We start from the raw sequence: 22,613 nt of genomic DNA on the forward strand, positions 1-22,613 counted from the left end.
TGTGTGTGTGTTAGAATATGTATGAGTGTGTGTGCGCTGCATCCGAAGCTATTCTTAATCCTCTGATCTGGGTTTAACTGGTTGCCTCCCAGTGGTCTGTCACACTTTCTGTTCTGTGAAAACCATAAGTAAGATGAGGGAGGTTTTTCTTTAAAATGTAGAGGCGGGGCGGGAGGTATGTCAGTCCCCCACACCCCCGAAATCTGATTTGGCACCCATGTTGTCCCCCCAACGTCCTCTACACTTACCCCACCACCAGAATGACAAGGTGATAGGTAGTAGCCGTATCAGTGTCATGGATGGATTTCTGAACAGTTGTACAGGTCCAGAAAATCTCTGAATGAAGTGTCCGTTTCCAGTCAATCAAAAAATGGAAAGAAATGCAAAATGACTTCAAAGAGACACAAAGTGACGACAAAGAGATGCAAAACAACTACAAAGAGACTTAATGTGACTACTAAGAGACACCAAGTGACTACAAAAAAAACACGACTACCAAGAGATGCACAACAACTACAAAGAGATGCAAAGCGACTAAAAAAAGATGTAAAGCAACAACAAAGACACACAGAGTAGCTACATAAAGATACAAAACGACCAGAGATTCAACACACTGAAGAGAGAGATGCAAAGTCAATGCAAAGAGATGTAAACAACTACAGAAAGACACAAAACAACTACAAAGAGATGCAACATGATTACAAAGAGATGCAAAATACTACAAAGGTTTGCAGAATGACAACAAAGAGATGCAAAACTACTAGAAAGAGACACAACATGACTACAAAGACACACAAAGTGACTACAAAGAGACACAAAGTGACTACGAAGAGATGCAAAGTGACTACGAAGATGCAAAGTGACTACAAAGAGACACAAAGTGACTACAAAGAGATGCAAAGTGACTACAAAGAGACACAACGTGATTACAAAGTGACTACAAAGAGACACAAAGTGACTACAAAGAGATGCAAAGTGACTACAAAGAGATGCAACGTGACTACAAAGAGACACAAAGTGACTACAAAGAGATGCAAAGTGACTACGAAGAGATGCAAAGTGACTACAAAGAGACACAAAGTGACTACGAAGAGACACAAATGACTACAAAGAGATGCAAAGTGACTACAAAGAGACACAACGTGATTACAAAGTGACTACAAAGAGACACAAAGTGACTACAAAGAGATGCAAAGTGACTACAAAGAGACACAACGTGATTACAAAGTGACTACAAAGAGACACAAAGTGACTACAAAGAGATGCAAAGTGACTACAAAGAGACACAACGTGATTACAAAGTGACTACAAAGAGACACAAAGTGACTACAAAGAGATGCAAAGTGACTACGAAGAGATGCAAAGTGACTACAAAGAGACACAAAGTGACTACAAAGAGTCACAACATGATTACAAAGAGACACAAAGTGACTACAAAGAGACACAAAATGACTACAAAGAGATGCAAAGTGACTACAAAGAGACACAAAGTGACTACAAAGAGATGGAAAACAACTACAGAAAGACAAACGACTACAAGAGACACGAAAGGACTACAAGGAGACACAAAACAACTAAAGAGAAATGCAAAATGACTACAGAGACGCACAAAAAACTGAAAAGCAAGATGACAGAGATACAAATGAGAAAAAATAAGTACAGAGATACAACGCGACAACATAGAGATACAAACTGACTATAAAGAGGTACAAAACAACTATAATGAGATGCAAAATGATTACATAGAGATACAAATTGACTATAAAGAGGCACAAAACAACTACAATTGGATGCAAAATGGTTATAAAGAGACTGAATGACTACAAAGAGGTGCAAATTCACTGCAAAGAGGTGTCTCTTTGCAGTGAACAACCACAAAGAGACACAAAGCGGAACAAAAAATCCACTGAAATGCAAAATGACAAAGAGACACATGCTGACTGCAAAGAGACTCTTTGTCAAGGTTACTTGCTCCTGTGTGTGAGTAATTATGAAAAACATCTATTTTTTGATAATCCTTCATATTAGATGATTTAAAGTTGTTTATTTGGCATTGATTTATCACACTAAATGAACAATGTAACCATTAACAAAGTACAGTTTATTATTGCTCAAAAAAAGGGGCATCCATTTTAGGAAACGTTTGAACTTTGCTGCAGTCTGGCTCCCCCATTCAACAGTTTCTAACCCCTCACCTAAATGCTAACTTCTTCCACCAAATCTACGAAAAAATTTTCACATCCGGACATTTACATCTTCACAGATTTTGACGTTGGTATGAGAAGGTGTGTGAGTTTTACTGACATGACTTTGTGTTTGGTGTTTGTGTTGTACATGCAGCCGGAGAACCTGCTGTTGGCAAGCAAGTGCAAGAACGCAGCAGTGAAGCTGGCCGACTTTGGACTCGCTATTGAGGTTCAAGGAGACCAACAGGCTTGGTTTGGTAAGTAACCACAACATCTTTACTCCAAATGCATGTTGGGTAAAGCATGATTATGAAACACAGGTCTGGAATCTTCTGCCTCACACAGTGTGTTTCCAAAGGTAATGCTAAACAAATGTGAGCATAATCGTGAGTTAACAAGTATTTGCTCCCCACATACGGTCGCCTCAGAGGATCCCAGAGTCCAGTGTTTTCCACAGAAACATGCGCCAGTCTGTTTCCGCCCTCCTCTTCCTCCTCTTGATGATGAAGGGCTCTGTTGCCTGACAGCTCTGCTGCACATCAGAGCTGTCACGCTGAAGACTGCAAAGACAAGTGTAGGCTTCCACAGGACCGTTCATCCATACTGTCATTTTATCCTTTTTGTCAGTGTGCCCTGGAGTCTGTAAACAAGACGGGATTTCTGCCTCCTCTTCCTCTAATATTAGACTCATCTCATCTGACTGACAGGGCTCTTTGCTTGATCTTTTTGTTTACAGTTTCTCTATCTTTTCTTCTTTTAAGTCTATTGTGTGTATTCTTCTTTTATTCAGGAAGCTAACAAGGATAATGACTAATGAATTTTTAGGATGGCTCAACAGCAGCTTCAGCCAAGTTGAATCAAGTGCATGAAACAACTTCCTTATACTTTGACCCAGAGCCAAAATGAAGATCGATCAGCAGTCTGAAGAGTCTGCAGCTAAAAGCTCTCACTTTACATTAAGATACATTTTCATAATGAATTCATGAAGACAGTATCTAAAAGAACACCTAATTTGCTGCTGCAAAAATTCCTTAAGAGACTTCAATCACTGTTTCTTATTGTATGTAATACACACTCAAGTCCACGTCAGCCACAGCCGGACGCATTGTGTTTCCGGGTTGTCCAACCATCTGTCTGTCCCATTTATATGAAGGTGATGTCTCAAGAATGCCGCAAGGGAATTTCTTCAAATTTGGCACAAACGTCCACTTGGATTCAACAATAACCGATTTTGACAGTCAAAGGTCACCATGACCTCATCTGTCCCATTCTCATGAGCTTGATATTTCAATCAATATCCCCTCCAGGGATTTTTTTTTCAACTTAGGCACAAACATCCACATGGACACAACAACAAACTGATTAGATTTTGGTGTGCAAAGGTCGGGAGCTGCCCATTGGTCCGATAGCCCATTGTTCCGACCATATTAAACCCATTGTTCCGAAGTCCCGTTGTTCCGAAATCATCATGATGCCCTGTGGTTAAGGTCTGGTTAGGTTTAGGCACAAAAACCACTTGTGAGCCTGCTTCGCCTCAAGCCTTTCCCAGCTGACCCAGAGCCGGTCGCGGCGCACCATCAAGGTAGAAATACGCCCGCCGGGAGCCATTCAGCACCGTGGAGAGCTCCCCACACAACCCTGATCCCAAAGTTAATAACAGGAGGTTATGGTGTTTCACTCTCTTCTCTCTATGACACTTGTATCTCGACCAGTAGCCTACTTTTGTTGCGTTGCTGATCCTCTATGGTACACAAATACAGTATAGCCTAGTATAATCACATATTGGAACAACGGGACATTGGACTAATGGGATGTCGGACCAATGACGTGGACCCCCAAAGGTCACCGTGACTTCGTCTGTCCCGTTCTTGTGAGCTTGATATTTCAATCGATAGCCCCTTCAGGGATTTTTTTTTTTCAACTTAGGCACAAACATCCACTTGGACTCAACAACAACAACAACAACAACGAACTGATTAGATTTTGGTGGGCAAAGGTCACCATGACCTCGTCTGTGACATTCTCGTGAATGCGATATCTCAAAAATACCTTGAGGGAAAACGTTCACTTTGACTCAGCAGTAAATTGATTAGATTTTGGTGGTCAGAGGTCAAAGGTTAAGGTCTCTGTGACCTCATCTGTCTCATTCTCGTGAACGCAGTATCTCAAAACCAGTTTTTTTTTCCCCCCAATTTGGCACAGACGTCCACTTGGACTCAGCGATTAACTAATTAGATATTGGTGGTCAAAGGTCACTGTGACCTCGTCTGTCAATATCTCAAAACCTTGAGGGGATTTCTTCAAATTTGGCACAAATGTCCACTTGGACTCTGTTAAACTGATTAGATTTTAGTGGTCAAAGGTCAAGGTCACTGTGACCTCATTTGCCTCATTCTTATGAAGGCAATATCTCAAAAACACTTGATAAAAAAATGGCACAAATTTCCACCTGATCTGAACAAGGAACTAATGAGATGTTGGTGGCCAAAGCTCACTGTGACCTTGTCCAACTTATTCTTGTAAATGTGATATTTTAAGAACACATTTAGGAAATTTCTTCAAATTTGGCACAAACCATTCGGACTTAAGAGTGAAATGATTAAATGTGCTGGTCAAAGGTCACTGTGGCCTCAAGAAACATGTTTTTGGCTATAACTTAAGAATGTATACACTCGTTATGACAAAATTTCATATGAATGTCTATAGGAAAATAAAGATGATGACATTTAATATCCGAAAGGTCAAAGGTCAGCTTCACTGTGACATCATAATATTCTGCAGAAAGACTTTTCTGGCCATTACTCTATGTCATATCTACAGAGCAGAAGGGGAGACATTTGGTCAAATGCTGAATTGGTGACACATATCTTGAGTGTCCACACTGAAACTGTGCTGATTGTATAGATCTTCTGTGCTGCTGGGTTGAAGATGTGTATGAAACAACCATGTTTTCATAGACGTAGATATAAACTGTAACTGCAGCTTGACTGGTTTGCAGAGACAAACAACTGCGAGGCGTTAAATTTAGTCATGTATTAATATTCATTTTTGTCTTTGTCTTGTATTTCGGACATGATTCATCATTATTTTCCGCTGTCACTGACAGGTATGGTGCCGCATTAATTTTCATATTTAGCTCAAGGCCCCTTTACACTTGTGTGTGAAATCCACCAATGGCTTATTTAAGAGCTTTGACAAACAAAGACAGGCAGCATCAAAATTCTGACAATGCGACTGCTGCTACAACCCACATCATCATCTATGTGCTACAGTTTACCAGGTGTTCAACACACCATGTGACGTGCCTCAAAAGTGATCGTACAGATTGCCTGAACCTGCAGAAAAAAGAAAAGCGAGACCAAAACTCAACATGGAAATTTCCAGAATCACTATTGCTTGTTTGGATTCTCATGTGAAATCACATTGCCACAAAAACAAATGGTTTTTCCCACCGTTAAATACCAATGAACAGCTCAACTATCCAAAGGGTACAATAAAGGGGTACTTGAGCTCATCTGATAGGATATCGTAGTATGTGCTTTAGCTCTTTACAAACCGTTTCCCAAACTGTTGTCTAAAACATTATATAAAGCATCCCTACAGAGATAGAGTTTTTTTCTTAAAGAGTAAGATCCTTTTTGTTTAATCAGAAACAGCCCTGAAATCGCCATCACCAAACCCACCAGACTCCATTTAAATCATGGTTGCATTAATAAACGTGGTTAAAGATTGAAACAGGAAACAAACAGCTGTCTTCAGTGTTTAAGTCTGATGATTTGTTGACCTGTCCATCTACCTCAAACTCTTCCCTACACTGACTTTGTCACTTTATATTAACGTCACCCGACTCCCTCCGGTGTTGTTTTGGGAAATGCATGTAAATCCTTTCTTACAAAACACACTTATTTACAAGACACCGGACCCTGATGTGTGTTTGTTTGTGTTTGTGTGTGCAGGCTTTGCAGGGACTCCCGGCTACTTGTCCCCAGAGGTGCTGAGGAAGGAGGCGTATGGTAAACCTGTAGACATCTGGGCATGTGGTGAGCTCTTTGTCTGTGTATTTCTCACCGTCACCGCCGCCTCCTTGTTCTGCTTCTCATCACTCAATGGTTGTGTTTTGGTGTGTAGGTGTGATCCTCTACATCCTTTTGGTTGGATACCCTCCGTTCTGGGACGAGGACCAGCACAAACTCTACCAGCAGATCAAAGCTGGAGCGTACGATGTGAGCCAACACTCCAATTCTCTCAGTTTTAGTCAGACACTATGATGTGTCTATTACATATGTGGGCATGTGTGTGTGTGTGTGCTTTAGTTTCCCTCCCCAGAGTGGGACACGGTGACTCCGGAGGCTAAAAATCTGATCAACCAGATGCTGACCATCAACCCAGCCAAGAGAATTACTGCCCAGGAGGCTCTGAAGCACCCATGGGTCTGCGTAAGTACACATCCAGCACCCTGTGACTGCAGAGAGGAATCAATATTTCATCACTCCCCTTTGATACTCCCAACTATTTGTAATTTGTAAATCCTCTAACAGCAAGTTTGTGAACATCTGTGCAAAGCTGCCAAATATCAGCACCATCTGTTTCCAAACATGCAATCTCTGATATGTGCCGATTCTGGGTCAGCTTATCTTGAACGATTTGTTCCCCAGGAGGGCAAAAGAGCAACCTATCACAGGGATAAGCACTCCTGTGTGCTCGTCATCAACCAAAATATCAGGATCACCAGCTTACAGGCACACACAGGATGCTTTGATATGTGCAGTTAAAGTTAATCTGAAATGATTTGTTACTTATGAAAGAGGGAAATGCAATTTTCTCCAAGCAGAAGCACTTTATGTGACAGTTATCTAACATCCAGGGAATTTTGAAATGTCACGCAGATTTTTCCAGTCACCCGTCATGCAGGGAAAAAAATCACTTATCATGATCTTTCAATATGTAAATGTATTTACAGTACATCTTTATATCAACATCAGCTCCTGCTGAACAGGCACCCACCCAAAAAAGTATATTTTTTATTACAATCTATAAATGACTAAAACTTGAAAAGCACACTCAGTACAATGCAGTTCTCCGCCAGACGGCCATATTCCAGCTGCCTGAGCTGATCGCAGCCACTCTAGACAATTCTTTTAACTCAAGCAGATGCACTGTGGCATGTTTCAGAAGGTACTACATAATTATGAGAATGAATGAAATGAAATGAAATGCGTAAAAAACACAGCCACAAATCTTCGATCCATGTCATTCAAAACAGGATTTTTAACATTGTCTGTAGGCGACAACACACAAAATAGGAGCAACTTTGATGTGCTGTAGCCAACAAAGCATCATGCCTAACTTTAGTGGATCATAACATATCAAGTATGGAATTACTCTGCAGATGCTCTGAGTCAAAGTGAGACAAAACTTTTCTACATATGTCCGTTTTTCAGCCTCGAGGAAGACAGTAAGGCTTGTTGTTTTAAGCCGAGACAGTTTCCAGAAACTTGTGGCCCCTACCGGCAACTCAAACAGACAAAGAAAGTAAAATTCCAACTACACAGTCTGCTTACTTACTTATGGTAGAAGTACAAATATCAAGGAAAAATGACCAGGATTTGCAAGTCTACAAAGTCGAGAAGGCAAAATGCTCTGCTTCTGAAACACTCCCTGTGTGGTATGACACCACGAGATGGACGGAACAAAACCAGGTGGCAGTTGGTATGAAGCACAGCTGTTAAGACATGTGGCTGCAGACAAATTCAGTTTGAAGCCTACATGTGCGCCCCTTCAAACTGCACCCACCACCAGTACAGAGCAAACCAACCAATGCTAAACTAAATTTTGTACTTTTACCTGTAACAGAGTATTTCTGCACTGTAGTATTGATTTTTTTTTACATAAGTAAAAGATCTAAGTACTTTTGCCACCTCTGAAAATAGTTGTAAAACATCAACAGAGGCTTTTACTTGTAATGGAATGGTAATGGAGTATTTTTATATTATAGTGTTGCTACTTTTAGGGCGTTTTCAGACCTAGAGTCGTCTCTTTTGGTCTGAATCAGGGACTTATTTTGTTCCAAACTTGTATAATTGCCTAGAGTTGGTTCGTGTTCTCACGGCAGCATTTACAAGAGGACCAGATCAAATGCCTTGTGTGAGAAAGCTGCTTTTGATTGGTCAGAATTTCCATGTGGGAAAAATCCAGGAAATAAAGCAAACGTTGAAGAAGAGTACACTTGCAAGATAAATGTGACACTTTCTAATGTCACAATGGAGGGACAACTACGCAGGTTGATTTTAGCGCTGCTCATCGTGGACTATATTGCTGTCATTGTTCATTTTAGTCAAAGCATACAGTTTGAAAACGAGGCGCGGCTCCAACTAGAAAACAATGTTTTGATGCATTGGATGTGCTGAATGTGCATATTAAGGCAGTACAGGAGGAGGTGCACATTAATAATCCTCCAGGACTGTAACATGCTCATGTTTAACCCAAACAATGTGTCATGTGACTGCAGTTGCTTCACATCCAGGTCGCAACACCTTCTTCAGACCACCTCTTCAAGAAGGTCTCGGTCCGTTTGTCTTGGTGTGCACCCGAGTGTGATTGCTGTGTTCACACCTGCTCAAACGAACCACACTTAGGGGGCAAACAAACTTGAGTTCAGTTGAACAGAAACAAACTGGGCAGGTGTGAAAGCACCCTTAGTTAAGTTAAGGGTCTAAGTACTTGCTCCACTCTGCAGAGCTGCACAAGCTTCAGATGTCCCATCATGAATTGTATTATAAAACACGATCACCATATATTAGAGGGCTGATTTCAGGACACGATAAAGTGGAGTTGAAGGTATTCAGCCGCAGGATTTTTTGCCAAAAATGTCGTCACCTAAAGAGCCTCAGAATCAACACATTCCAGGGAAGCGAGTATCTCCGACAGCTCCTGCCCACATAAACCTGTCACTGTCAGTGCTGCTCATCTAATGTTTTATTTTCAGCATCTCTTTCTCTCCCTCTCTTGTCTCCCCACAGCAACGCTCAACAGTGGCCTCTATGATGCACAGACAGGAGACAGTCGAGTGCCTGAAGAAGTTTAATGCCAGGAGGAAACTCAAGGTGTGAACACGCTCCATGGGTCTCACAAAAAAAAGACACTTCTTGCCTCCTCTAGTATCTCCATCTTCCCCTGGTGATGTCTTCTCTGACAAAGACATGAATTCATCCTTTGCAAGGTTTCATTTCTACCTAGCGTCCCTCCCCTCTCATCCATTTAAACCCCCTTTTAGACGTGGACTCTGTCACATTGCAAGCTTCATCTTTCCGTCAGAGTGACGTCTTTCCCTCCTTCAGACAGAGGTGACTTTCACGTTAATGTTTTATTCAGACATGGCAGCACATTTCCAGAAAGAGACCCAATGCTCGTGTGATATTTGGCACCTCATGCGCAGAGAGAGAGAGAGAAAGAGAGAGAGAGCGATCTTGTCATCCTGTGATTGTTCTCTTGTGTAAAATGTAATTTAGCTTTGGCGATAATGTAACGTTAACAGTCATGCCAGTAAAGCTATTTGAATTGAGGGACAGAGAGAACAGCAGTGAGTTATAAATGTTGTGACAGTGAGGAAGAGGAGTGATTTCTGTCAACGCTCAGGCTGCATCACTGATGGATTCTGAAACTTATTTTGAAGCCTCAATGACAGGAGTCAGCGAGGAACGCTCCCCTGGTACATTTTCACATCAGTTTCATCATTTAACGTGATCAGAGGGAGAATTTTTAAGCCTGTTTTTATAAAATCCGACAGTGCACGAGTATTGAATGACAAGAAGTTGAGTCGTGACTCTAAGTTAATTCCTATTAGCTTAAATTCAGTTGAGCATTTTGCTGGATATTCATTTATTCATCAAGGCTGTCGGAATAAATGAAAATTGAAAATACTGAGAGACTTTAGACTCTAGAAAACGTCAGTGTCTCCAAAGGGGCAATTTGTTGAACAGCATAGTGAACAATGAGCGACTGTCAGATGCAATACCTTTTATGGGTGTTGGATCTTTTTTACTTCAAGTGCATGTACCCTTTCACGGAAACTCTATACAAACACCTTTGCAAGGAAGTCAGTTAAAATGCAGAACACATGTTGACAATGAAACTTATACAGATGCAATACCTTTTATGGGTGTTGGATCTTTTTTACTTCAAGTGCATGTACCCTTTCACGGAAACTCTATACAAACACCTTTGCAAGGAAGTCAGTTAAAATGCAGAACACATGTTGACAATGAAACTTATACAGTAGATGTCAGCCACCACTTTAGAGACGCGGGCTGGAGTCTGATACGTAAGCAAAGCAATCTATTACTGTGGACGTGGCCACCATCAAAACATATTTAAGCCACCTAAAAACAGCCCCACCAAAATCATTATCAGTTTAAGTGTACACTATATTGAGAATGTTTTCACTGCTTCACCTTAATGTCAGACAGTGATTTGCTACAGCCTATACCGTATCCTACACTGTTGTGTGCATTTATACTTGTGCGGTGGTGTCTGTGTCACTCTGCAGTTACAACTTCAAAACACTTATCTTATACTAAACAAGTTTTCCAAACAAATATAACATGCTAACGTTATTAGCACAAGCCTATGGTGTTTTACATTGTATAAATTAGCCTAGCAGCTACTCATATGAAGCCAGGGGAAACAGCATTAACAAAGGTAACGTTACAAAATTCGGCTCCATTCCAACTCACGAGGACCACTGACAAAACAACTGTCTTATACTAAACATGTTTTCCAAACAAATATAACATGCTAACGTTACTAGCACAAGCCTATGGCGTTTTACATTGTATAAATTAGCCTTGCAGCTACTCATATGAAGCCATGAACAACAGCAACATTTAACAAAGGTAACATTACAATATTCGGCTCCATTCCAACTCACAAGGACCATGGACAAAACAGCTGTCTTATAGTGAACAAGTTTTCCAAACAAATATGATATGCTAACGTTATTAGCAAAAGACTATGGCATTTTACATTGTATAAATTAGCCTAGCGACGAGTGTAGATTTCCTCTGCTCATATGAAGCCAGGATAAATCACACACAAGACTTAAAATGCTATTTTTGTGGAGGTTTTATTGTCTTCACAGTTTATTGTTTCTTGTCTATGAAATTAAAATGAATAAAAGCTTCGTTTTCACTGAGGGAAATGATTTCATCTTACAAAAACAGTTGGACTCCAGCCTGCTTCTCCAAACTAAGGATGTGTTGACTGACATAGATTAATATGCTGAGTATGGACAAGTACCCCGTATAACCCCACTTAAAAGTCCAAACTTTCCCTTTCACATAAAGGAGGTTCATGTCGGAAACGACTCCTTCACTGTCTTTACCCTCATCTCCTCCTCTCCCTCCGCAGGGTGCCATTCTGACCACCATGCTCGTCTCCAGGAACTTCTCTGGTGAGTGCGGCTCGTTGAAAAAAGTCAAGGGAACGGAGAGGAGGGGAGGATAGGATGACATGCCATCTGTCTTCTGCCATCTCTTCACACATACACACACACACACTCGAACACACAGCAGGTTGATGGGCGGGAGTGTTACAGTAAGAAGGAAACACAGCAGAGATATTTGCTCGGTTCTTCGTGCCATAATCTCACACAGTATAACTTGTTTGCCTGATTCTTAGTTTGATGCCGCTGAGCCTCTTTGTTTGGTGACATCTGATCAATCACAAGGTACGGAAGAAATAAAACATCTCTTTGTAAGCAACTTATCATATTCAGTGTCACAAATAACCACATCTTGGCTCTGCTGTGAGAGGGCCCATGTGTTGAGTTTACTGCTACTGCAGGGGAATAAATCTCCTTCATGTACCACGTTTTTGTTCCCGCCGGCTTCCTAATGCTTTATTTACTCTGAAAAATATCAGAATCAGCCTTTAAACCCAGCATGTGTAATTAAAGGATGTAAACGGCTCCCCTAGTTGGATGACCTCATTGTTATTAATAGCTACAGCGCTGATTATATACAGTACAAGATATATGAAACTCTAATGGTCAGACTGTGACGGCGTGAAATGAGCACATTCAGGCTCCCCAGAGGATTTTGATTTTGGTTCAAAGACTGACATAACAAGTTCCCCACCTACAATCCAACCATGGGCATTGCATTCACATGCTTGTTGTCCTAGACCTTTTGGTCTTAAAGGTCCAGTGTGTTAGATTTAGGGGGTTTAGTGGCATCTAGTGGTGAGGGTGCAGATTGCAACCAGCTGAAACTTCTGTTTAGAATTCCTTAAGTGTTCAGGAGGTTTTTACTGGGAGCAGAATTATCCCTGGAGGTCTCTTCCTTGCCTAAACAAACAGACCAAGTGATTTAAACCGGTAAAAACACTTAATAAAGCAGTTTCACATTACAAATCAATGTTTTCTCGATGCTGCTTGTTGCAGAGGGTCTCCTAACTACAGTGGCCAACGTGAAAACGTAGATAGCCCTGCCTAGAGTCAGTGTTCAGTTTGTCCGTTCTGGGCTACTGCAGAAACATAGTGGAGCAACATGGTGATCTCTATGGACGAGGACCGGCTCCCTTTATAGATATAAACGGCTTATTCCAAATAGGGAGGCACTGATTTTGAAATTCTGGGCCGATATGGATGTTTAAAATAACGATTTGGCTGATAGCAGATAGCCATTACTGATACCAATAGCGATGTTTTTATATTGTTGTTGGTGCTTTACTTTATTCCCCCTTTTGTAACAGAGAAACAAAAAATAACTGAGCTGTTTTAAAGTAATTAAGCCCTTCATTACACTCCCTTTGAATGAGTACAAAGTCAGTCATACAAATCTATTAAATTTATGAAAATGACAACAGCCTTGGTCTGAAACTGTTCAATTCAATTTTATTTATAAAGCCCAATATCATAAATCACAATTTGTCTCAGAGGGCTTTACAGCATACAACATCCCTCTGTCCTTAGGACCCTCACAGCGGAAAATGAAAAACTCCCCAAAAAACCCTTTAATGGGGGAAAAAAAAAAATGGTAGAAACTTCAGGAAGAGCAACTGAGGAGGGATCCCTCTTCCAGGACGGACAGACGTGCAATAGATGTCGTACATTGACTAAATAGACTAGAAGATAGTGATCACTGACTCTAAATGTCCTCAAAGACAGTGAACATTTAAACTGTATTTATATGTGAAAAGCTAATATCAGTTGATAATATTGGCTGTTATAAATGAGGTAAGATCAATCAAAGTCTACTGTCTGAACATAGCAGCTTTGTCTTTATTGTTAATATTAATAATGTTTTAATTTATAGGCGCCTTTCAAGACACTGAAGATCACCTTACAGGAAAAAATAGAGGAAATAACAACTGAATAATAATGTTAACAAGATAAGAAAAAAAAGTAACATAAAAAACAAATAATGAAAATAATAATAACACAACGACAAATAAATAATAATCAAAACAAGTTTACAGTGAGGGTGGGTGGGGGTGTGGACGTGCAATACCTCGGAGAGGTACATAAGAGCGGGGTTGTGGATGGCCTTGAAGGTGAGGAGTAAGATCTTAAAGTCAGTGTGGTGTTTAACAGGAAGCCAGTGAAGCTGCTGCAGGACAGGAGTGATGTGGTTGATGAAGGGGGTTCTGGTGATGATGCGAGCAGCAGAGTTCTAGACTTGAGAGGAGCAAGTTACAGTAATCAATACGGGATGTAACCAGGGTGTGAACAAGAAGGCCGGGCGAAGGTGGTCAGTGTTGTGTAGATGGAAGCAGGCAGACCGAGTGACATTATTGATGTGAGCTTGGAATGAAGGCTGTCGAGGATGATGCCCAGACACTTAATCTGAGGGGAGAGGAGGAGTTATCAATATCAAGTGTGAAACTGTCAGTTTATGCTCAAGTGGATTTGATGCCAATGAAAAGTAGCAAATTTGTATCACTGTTTAATTTGAGGAAGTTGCAGGAGAACCAGGATTTGATTTCCTGAAGGCAGTCAGAGAGGGTGGAGGTAGGATAACATAAATACAGACATATGGCAATTGGAAATAACAGCACAAAGTAAATGGATGTGAGCAGCCCTGCTGTTTAGGGTGTTCATGCTTTAACATATCTTTGTAGTAACTGCTGCTTAAGGCTCTTTTTGGAAACAGTGTTATGTTATCATTCTAATTCCATACCTGCAGGCCTCTGAAAACCACACTAAAGCTCGTAAATTTAAGTTTCTGGGGGTTTTTTTGTTTTTTTTTTGAGAGGAAAACTCAGTTAGATTGCATGGACTTATTTCTTATCAGTGAACATTCAAGCTGTATTTATATGTGAAAAGCTAATATCAGTTGATAATACTGGCTGTTATACAGTAAGATAAGAGAAAACAAGGTAAAATAAGTTAAATTCTACTGTCTATAGTTCAAACACATTCAGAGGGAACATCATAAAAGAACAGTTACATATATATACCTTCTGATGCGTCCATCTGTTTACCTAACTGAGTCATGTGGACAGATGGAAAATTTAATGTTAAAAATGATCCATATTTTGTCACGATTTAGCTGTTATGCAATGCAGTATTTTTTTAAAAAGGGTTTCCTTTCTCTATTTTATAGATTGTGTGTGTCAGAGCCTCATATATATCGTCTTCCTCGGTGCCGTAGAGCTCAGTTGTTATCCAAAAACTTTTAAAGCACATCAGTGAGACACACTGTTGCACTGGCTGACATGATCCTTCATTACTATGAACACACACTGTAGATTATTTAGACTCAACCCCACACACACCATCCTGCTGCCACAATAACTCACTAGAGAATCAAGTGTGGATTAATCCGCTGCCGAAAATAGTCCCAAATAAACACGCATTTTTCTCCTGTTAGGTTGATAAAACCTACAGTGAGCAGCTGTTTCAGGAAATTACTGAGCCTTAACGATAAAAAGACTAGATTTGCGTCTTCAGTAGGAAACAGCAAGTCTTTATAAATTCATAATTCAACGTGCTTTCAGCGCCGTTCAGCAGTTCCTGTTCAATCTGAAGCTCGTCTTGAATGCTGATGAAACAAAGAGCATGTTATTCACAAAAGCCCGAGAACAAGAGCATAGAGTGTGTGTCATCTTATGAGTATCTGGGCATTGTGTTAGATGACTGTCTTGTCTGAAACAGGGTCTTTATAATAGGAAGAGATAATAGAAATAGATGGTGCATTGAGATTCATTACCAGCTGTAAGCCACTAACTTTTTCTGGTTAAATAAAGGTTAAATGAAAAAATAAATAAGACACATTGACACATAGAAAAATAGCAGATTTCCCACCTTATCCCTCAGAAAAACAGCACCACCTAAATATAGCCACTACTCCATCAGCCTCCTCTTCCTCACCATCTCACTCTGCCTCCTCTCTGTGTTTCAGTGGGCCGGCAGACTACAGCGCCCGCCTCCGTCAGCGCCGTGGCTGGAACCACCGCCGGCATTGTGGAGCAAGGTAAACCCATCCGAGCTCTCACCGTTACTCACATTTTAACAACATCTCTGACCTCTCCTCTCGTAAAACTTCACATCCTTTCCTCCTGCTCAACTTGTGGCAGACGTGATTAAAGGAAATCCCCAGAGTCACACGCTCCCACTATCCATCAGCTTGTTTTAATCTCTCCTCCTAAATCTTTTTTTTCTCCCTGCTCCTCTCTAATGCTTCCCGAATGTTTGCCAAGGTAAGCAGCCTCATCTCTCATCTGGGAGCCGAGATTATTACTGTTCAGATATCTTTGCTCGTCGTGGGTTAGGGCTTCTCTGTTGTGCAATACAGTCACATGCCCTCTGGGGAATTAGGGGACAAATTGCATGCAGTTTGGTGTGTGTGTGCGGAGCTGTAGCTTTGTCAGCTCGGACGAAGGGATGCGTTTAAGTGTGAGGTGCAAAGAAAGTAGTAATTGTGCAGTGTAGCTTTCAAGTTGCACTCTGAGCCTCAGTGATGGAGGATTAGCGTCTGCAGGACTTTATCATTAATGCACCGCAACACTTTACGGCTTCTACGTGTTTATTTTTGCTCCACGCCAACGTATTTGCATCTCCTGCCCATTGATGAACCATACAGTAGTCCTAATCCAGCCCACTGCTGCGATTAACCAACCCATCATCACATACCTGCATCTCCACTCCACTTCCCGGCGTGCTGTCACTCCTAATCTCCCCCCTCTATCCGTGGCTGTGCGTGCATCTGTGTGTGAGTGTATTCGGATTATATGGAGAATTAGTTTGACTTTTTTTTTCTCCCCCATGATGCCCTCTGCTTATCTAATGCTTTGGGCAATGGATCAGGGTTAGGAGGTGCCAGTTGGATGGAGATTTTTTAATGTGTGTGTGTGTTTACTCGTTGCATTTTTAAAGTCTTTTTACAGGACAGAGGGAGGAGTTGTTGTTTTTTTCCTTTAGAGGGAGGGATGAATTCTGTCCAGAGGTTTTTTTTCTTCCCTTAAGGGGAGGACATGTGGACAGACGAGCGTTGTCACTCTCTTAGTGGTCTGCATGTTCTTTTTTTTTAAGAGGTGCATTTTTAAAGCCCATGCATGCATGCATCAGCCTGCATCCGCCGCTGTGTCTGAGTGAGCAGATTTAGAGAGCAGTGGTCATCTGAAGGTGTATGATGTGTACTCTTCCATCTGAGGGTGTGTCGTTCTGCCTCTCCGCAGCAGCCAAGAGTCTCCTCAACAAGAAGGCTGATGTCAAGGTAAGCTAGCTGCTCTTGCTTCCATCCGCCCCTTCTCGCCTCTGTAACATCCCTGGCTGCCCTTCCACTGTCCTGATGCCCTCACACACTCCAAAGTACTTTTATTATTCCATAAATATTTCGGTTAAAGACAGATGGAGTGCGTTCGAGGTGATTTGACTTTGTCAAGTGCTGTAGCGTTCACTTTAATATGATGTTTTTGGCCTTAAAGGCACAGCGCAAGCATAATGTGTGTCATTTCCTGCCCTGCACTTTTCTCTTGTTCTTTCATGTCATAGCTCAGAGGTGCATTGATACTTTTTGTAGTGTTGACCTTGATTGTATCCCTTTTCCTTATCACTGTCAAGTAATGTGATGCTTTAAGGGACAAATGAATAAACTTGCTGAAGAACCAGAGTACTGTAGAGTATTATCTAGTGTAGCTCGGTCGAAACAAGAACCAAAGATAACATCCATCATTGTAGAAATAGTCTGTTACCAAACATTAGCATTATAAAGCCATGTAGAATAATAGAAACTATGTGACAGTGTAGTGGTGGTGTCGTTAAAAACAATATAATAATGATAATAATAATAACAAACATTAAAAAATCAAAGAACAACACAAGAAAATATTTTTTAAATTTTATTTTACTTAGCACAGAGATTTATCTTGTGATTTTTTTTAATCATTTTAATTTAGTTTAATTTTTTATTTTATTTTATTCTATTTCTATTTTTAATTTAATTTAATTTATTATTATTTTTTTTAATTTTATTTTTTTTTTCATTTTATTTCATTAATATATTTGTGATTATCCTCCACCCTATCCAACAGTTATCAAAACTGAGGGGAGTTCCTTGATAACAAGCCCAGTGGCCAGAACAAAACGTTGGCATTGTATGTTTCTGCAAACCACAAGTACATTAAATTTGTATGTTTCATGTGTAGCATATCAATGTTTATAAAGTGATGTAGTAAAGGAGCTGACTTTGTCATCAGGTGGTGGGATTGCGTGACTCTTAGGTGAGACGTCTGCCAAACTGTAGGCCATGTTCCAGACCATCAAACAACAAAACTGGATGTGATTTAGTGAGTCACTGCTGTGTTTCCAGCAACATTTTAGGCAACAGATGTGGGTGTTTTGTAGCAACCTGTCATAGTCATAGTGGCACAAACAGAGGTTGTTTTATACTGAGACATCGTTGCTTTTCCAGCCGTGATTGTGCCCTCAAAACTGGGTACTTTAGCCAGTAATCTGCGTTTTAATTCACTTTCCATTTACATCTTCATTACAACTAGTCTGCTCTAAATGCAGGGACTGAGTATGTGAGCAGCACCTATACTGCAGAAGGCCATGTTTCAAGCTGCCTGCAAAGAAAGGAAGCACCACCTGTGTTTTGAACATGATGTGATGATGATGGAGTAAAACCCAGAACAGGAAGCAGCCTTCAGCGATGATCCCTGAACACATATAGCCACACTTTGTATACCAAAATCTAACACTGCTCCTGCTCAGCTTCTCCATTTTTATGAGTAAAACTAACATTTGGCTGTTCCTACTGTAAAACGCTGAGCTCTCTGCTTTTAAAGCTTAAATCTTCTAACCTCCTCAAGCACATTGAAGAAAGTTACATGTAGTTAGCGAGCTGACATTAGCTGTGTAGTTTTTCAAGAGTAACATTAATCTTTGATGCTGTAAGAAGAAATGAAGAGACAATGGGAGATTGTTCGTATCTCAGCTGCATTGACTGTCCTTATTTGTTCGATGAAGCTGCCTACTCTACTTCGTGTTAATTAACTTAAGTGCTAATTATCATTATTGTGCAATGGCCCACACTTCAGTAACTTGTACTTTTGAGTAATTTACTAACCAGGTACTTGATTAGTTTTTCATTCGTAGGTTTCTCAATTGGTAATTTTCCCCTCCCCTTGAGTCATTTTTTTATATCATGAGTGTAGATTTTCAGCACTCTACCCTCCACTGGGTATGTTAAGCCAAGACATGATCTTTTCTGAACCATAACCAAGTGATGTTTGTGCCAAAATGTAACCTCACATTAACCACAGCGCAGGTGAAACTCAAAGTTTCAACGTGTCAACTACATAATGTCATGCAAATGTAACATTTCCTAGGTTTGCAGAAACATACAATAACATTTATTCTGCTGATTGGGTAGTGATAAAATATTTTTTATTTATGATTTATTTATTTCTTTTCTTTTCTTTTATTTTATTTGCACACACACAAAACTGCATAAAATCCAAATAGTAAAAAATTTATAAAAAAAAAAAAAAAATAAGGCATGTCAGAAGAGGTAAGTCAAGAAATAATTCGACATCATTAATTAAATGTAATGATAGTTTCCTTTTGAAATGTTCTAAAAGCATCTGTGCACCACAATATCCAAGGGAGCACTGGCCATGTTTGCTTTGTAAAAAGAAAGGTGGTTCTGATTAACCTGATGAAATAGTCTGTAAGAAGTACATTGATTATAGGATGTTGTACATTTACATTATCATCACACAGTACCAAAGTACCAAAAATGGAGGTTTTAGTATTTTTATTTTTATTCTATAGTCTGTACTGTACCAAAAATTGACAATAAAAGTAAAAAAGCAACAATAGACGATATTGAAGAAAATACAAGTTAAAATACATCAGTATCCCACTGATGAATAATGCAGTCTAATATATTTTATTACAAAGATATCCTGTTTAAAATCCAAATATGATAATTATTAAATCATAATCGAGGCAAAAACAAACACTTTAAAGTCACAAAGTTACTGTAATTATTGTATAACAGTACGTTAAAAACTGTGTGAAATAAAGCTTCAGGAAAACAAGTGCATTTTAAAGGGGGAAAACCACCTAAATTAACAATTCTAATATCTTATAATACTTCTGTGAACATAAACTGCTCTCTGTCAAAGACAGAAACCAGAGCAGTATGTCTCAAACTTATGATGTCATTGGGTATAACGTCTGGAGCTGCTCCACGTACAATGAGTAGACCCTTTTACTGTTAGTAAACAGTATGATGTTTTTGGAGGGCGGGGCTTTGCTGGAGGCAAAACAGTTCTCCACAAGTGAGTTGTTTTAACCTGTTTTTGACCAATAGAGGAAGATGATGCAACTGGTGCATTCCGAAATACTCATTCCAAGTATTAGAGGACACTCTGGCACAAACTGGACCGTTCATAAATTCGGAGCACTGTCTCGTTCAGTTATCCAGAGCACCACACTCTCAGAGTGTCAGAGCGCACTCTGGACACTCTGTCTGTGGAGACAGAGCAGCAGAGCGCCGAGTGGAGTGAATGTGTGATTAACTTAACTGTTGGTTAATTCATGTAGAAATATGACGCTCCGTTTCTTTCACCAACAGGGCTCTCATTTTAGTGTAGAGCGTCAGACTGAATTTATGAATGCACCATGTCAGGTCACTCACTCTCAGGGACCGCCAGTGTTAGTTGAATAAGTAAACACTGACCAACGGGACCAGACTGGCCGACCCGTATGCTCTCACTCAGTGGATGGATGATGTCACAGGAAGCCAATCTTACAAAGGAGGACCACACTTGTTTGTTTTGCTATGGAAGCTAACGTTAGCTAATGAGCTAAAAAGTTAGCGTTCCAGAGAAATCCAGTATTCCTCTTAATCCCTCCCCAGTTTCTGATGAGGTGGACATGATAACCCTTAATACACATAACGTTATTCATCCCTACAACAGGAGAACATCTGTCACCACTCATTTTCCGTGGAGTAGCTCCAGACTTTTCGCTATGACATCACATATTTGACTTTCAGCACTCTAGTTTTTGGATTTGGGAGAGAGTTGTTCATTTACTTTTGGACTGTTTTGACGATAGGAATAACATGAATTTTGAAAATGGGCATAGTTCCCCTTTAACTGTGGGTTTACCAAAGCTGAACAAATGTTGAACCCTTTTATTTTGAAAGTTAAACCCTCTCACTTCCTGTGCTAACTCCTCTCTAACCGACTGTGTTCCCTCCTCTCCACTCTCAGACACCTCCGTTTGGCACAGCTGGCTCTTTGCATCACTCCACTGCAGACATTTTTCAGCCCAAATATTTCACCGTGCCAACACAGAGCTCATTACAGTATTAGTCTCCGCACTGTTTCATCTGAAGAGAGCACTTAGACGCTGAATCTGCAGTGACTGGCGTTATCGGTGCACCTCTGTCAGCTCCCCTCTCCTCTTCAGTCCCACAAGTGTCTATAATTTGTTGCACTGTGTGAGCGTCTGTGTTTGCTGTTCAATGCACTCTCACATGTGTGTGTGTGGTGTATCTGCGGTGTTGTCATGCATGTGTGCTTGCATGAGTCACTGTGAGGCCTCTGAGTAAATGAGCAGTTCAATGTAGGCTGCGTAGGTAATTGGTTAAATTTGTCTCACATGGAGAATGTTACGTACAAACCTTTTTATAGAGTTCCCCAAGTCCCCAAGGAGTTTTATCATGGAGGGACAACATGATATGGAACGATATGGATCTTGTTCAGGCAGGATAATGGATGAGTCTGGTTCTCAGAGGGTAACTTGTGCACTAGATATGGATCTTACTGGTGCAAGATTCTAAGATTTGTGCACAAGATATCTGTCTTGTTTTGGTGATATTTTATGTGCAGAAGATGTGGATCTTTAGACATTATTATGACACTTTCTTGCACAAGATAATTACTTTATGCTCACTCTAGATAATATTTTAGGTGCAGGAGAAACTGATCTGGTTCTCGGAAGAAGGTAACAACTTGTGCACAAGAGATATGGATCTAATTGGTACATGACTCCAACTTTTTGTGCAGTTCATGCAAATAGAACTTCACGCAAGTCCATAAAATATGGATCTAACCTGTACAAGTTAAGTTACTTTGGAAGTACCAGTGTGCACCTAAATGCTTACTGTGGACGCCTGATGTGTTGGCGTCGTGTTCCTCTCACTGTCCCTTTTTCCTCTCTCTGACACTTCCTCTGTGTCTGGTTGTAGTTTTGAGAGACAATTATGTACCCTGTAGTATCGATCTATTTATGTACCTCATCAAATTGTACCAGTTTAAGTACAACATACCCTGCAAGACTTAAAAGTACCTTCAAACCATGGTGCAACTATTCCTGTTAAAGAGTACTATAATATACCAGCGACAAGCTATTCCGGACTGTAAGGAGACAAAAATGTACCAGAATTGTCCACATAGTACTTGCTTCTTGACGGTTTATTAAAAGATCAACATAAAAATTTAATTCGTGCAAATATTTTTTCACCCACGTCAACATTTTTAGGCAGAGCACCTCAAGGTAACAAGGTAACAGACATATTTAGATAGAAGTAGGGATACAGTTATCTTACCAGGATCTGCCACGAGAAGCAGCCAGTTATCTGTAATTGCTATCAGCTAAAAAAAAAATCTGTGTCATGCATCTTTAGATAGCACGTTTAAAGAGAATACCTCGAGCATGCAGAGCGTATGGATCTTGTTCACGCAATATTTTGTGTGCAGACGATATGGTTCTCAGAAGAAGATAACTTGTGAGAAAAAGATATAAATCTAACTTGCACACTTGTTCAATACATCCGTGGATGCCTCACATACAGTCGCCCTCAGGGTCGACTGAGGCCTTCAACCTGGAGCTGATGTCATCAGGTGGTGCCCAACCTTCTATGGGTGTTTCGACCCTTAAGTGTTATACCCTCCAGTTGGCGGGTCAGC

The 22,613-nt window shown here is 40.4% G+C and overlaps 1 protein-coding gene across 7 annotated transcripts in view; it reads left to right on the forward strand.

The window, feature by feature from the left end:
* The window catches only part of LOC125905578 (calcium/calmodulin-dependent protein kinase type II subunit beta), an 82,225-nt gene that overhangs the window by 26,989 nt on the left and 32,623 nt on the right, over window positions 1-22,613 (forward strand). For 4 of the 7 annotated variants that reach the window (XM_049603635.1, XM_049603634.1, XM_049603637.1 and 1 more), the window contains exons 7-14: window positions 2,341-2,443; window positions 6,143-6,226; window positions 6,315-6,409; window positions 6,500-6,622; window positions 9,206-9,289; window positions 11,592-11,634; window positions 15,587-15,658; window positions 16,863-16,900. In XM_049603635.1, coding sequence (XP_049459592.1) covers window positions 2,341-2,443; window positions 6,143-6,226; window positions 6,315-6,409; window positions 6,500-6,622; window positions 9,206-9,289; window positions 11,592-11,634; window positions 15,587-15,658; window positions 16,863-16,900 — 642 coding nt within the window. The remainder of the gene's footprint in view (window positions 1-2,340; window positions 2,444-6,142; window positions 6,227-6,314; window positions 6,410-6,499; window positions 6,623-9,205; window positions 9,290-11,591; window positions 11,635-15,586; window positions 15,659-16,862; window positions 16,901-22,613) is intronic. The other 3 variants (XM_049603636.1, XM_049603638.1, XM_049603640.1) reach the window with 1 other exon arrangement.

Source organism: Epinephelus fuscoguttatus, linkage group LG18 (genome assembly GCF_011397635.1).
Source record: "Epinephelus fuscoguttatus linkage group LG18, E.fuscoguttatus.final_Chr_v1".
In the NCBI taxonomy this organism is placed as follows: domain Eukaryota; kingdom Metazoa; phylum Chordata; class Actinopteri; order Perciformes; family Serranidae; genus Epinephelus; species Epinephelus fuscoguttatus.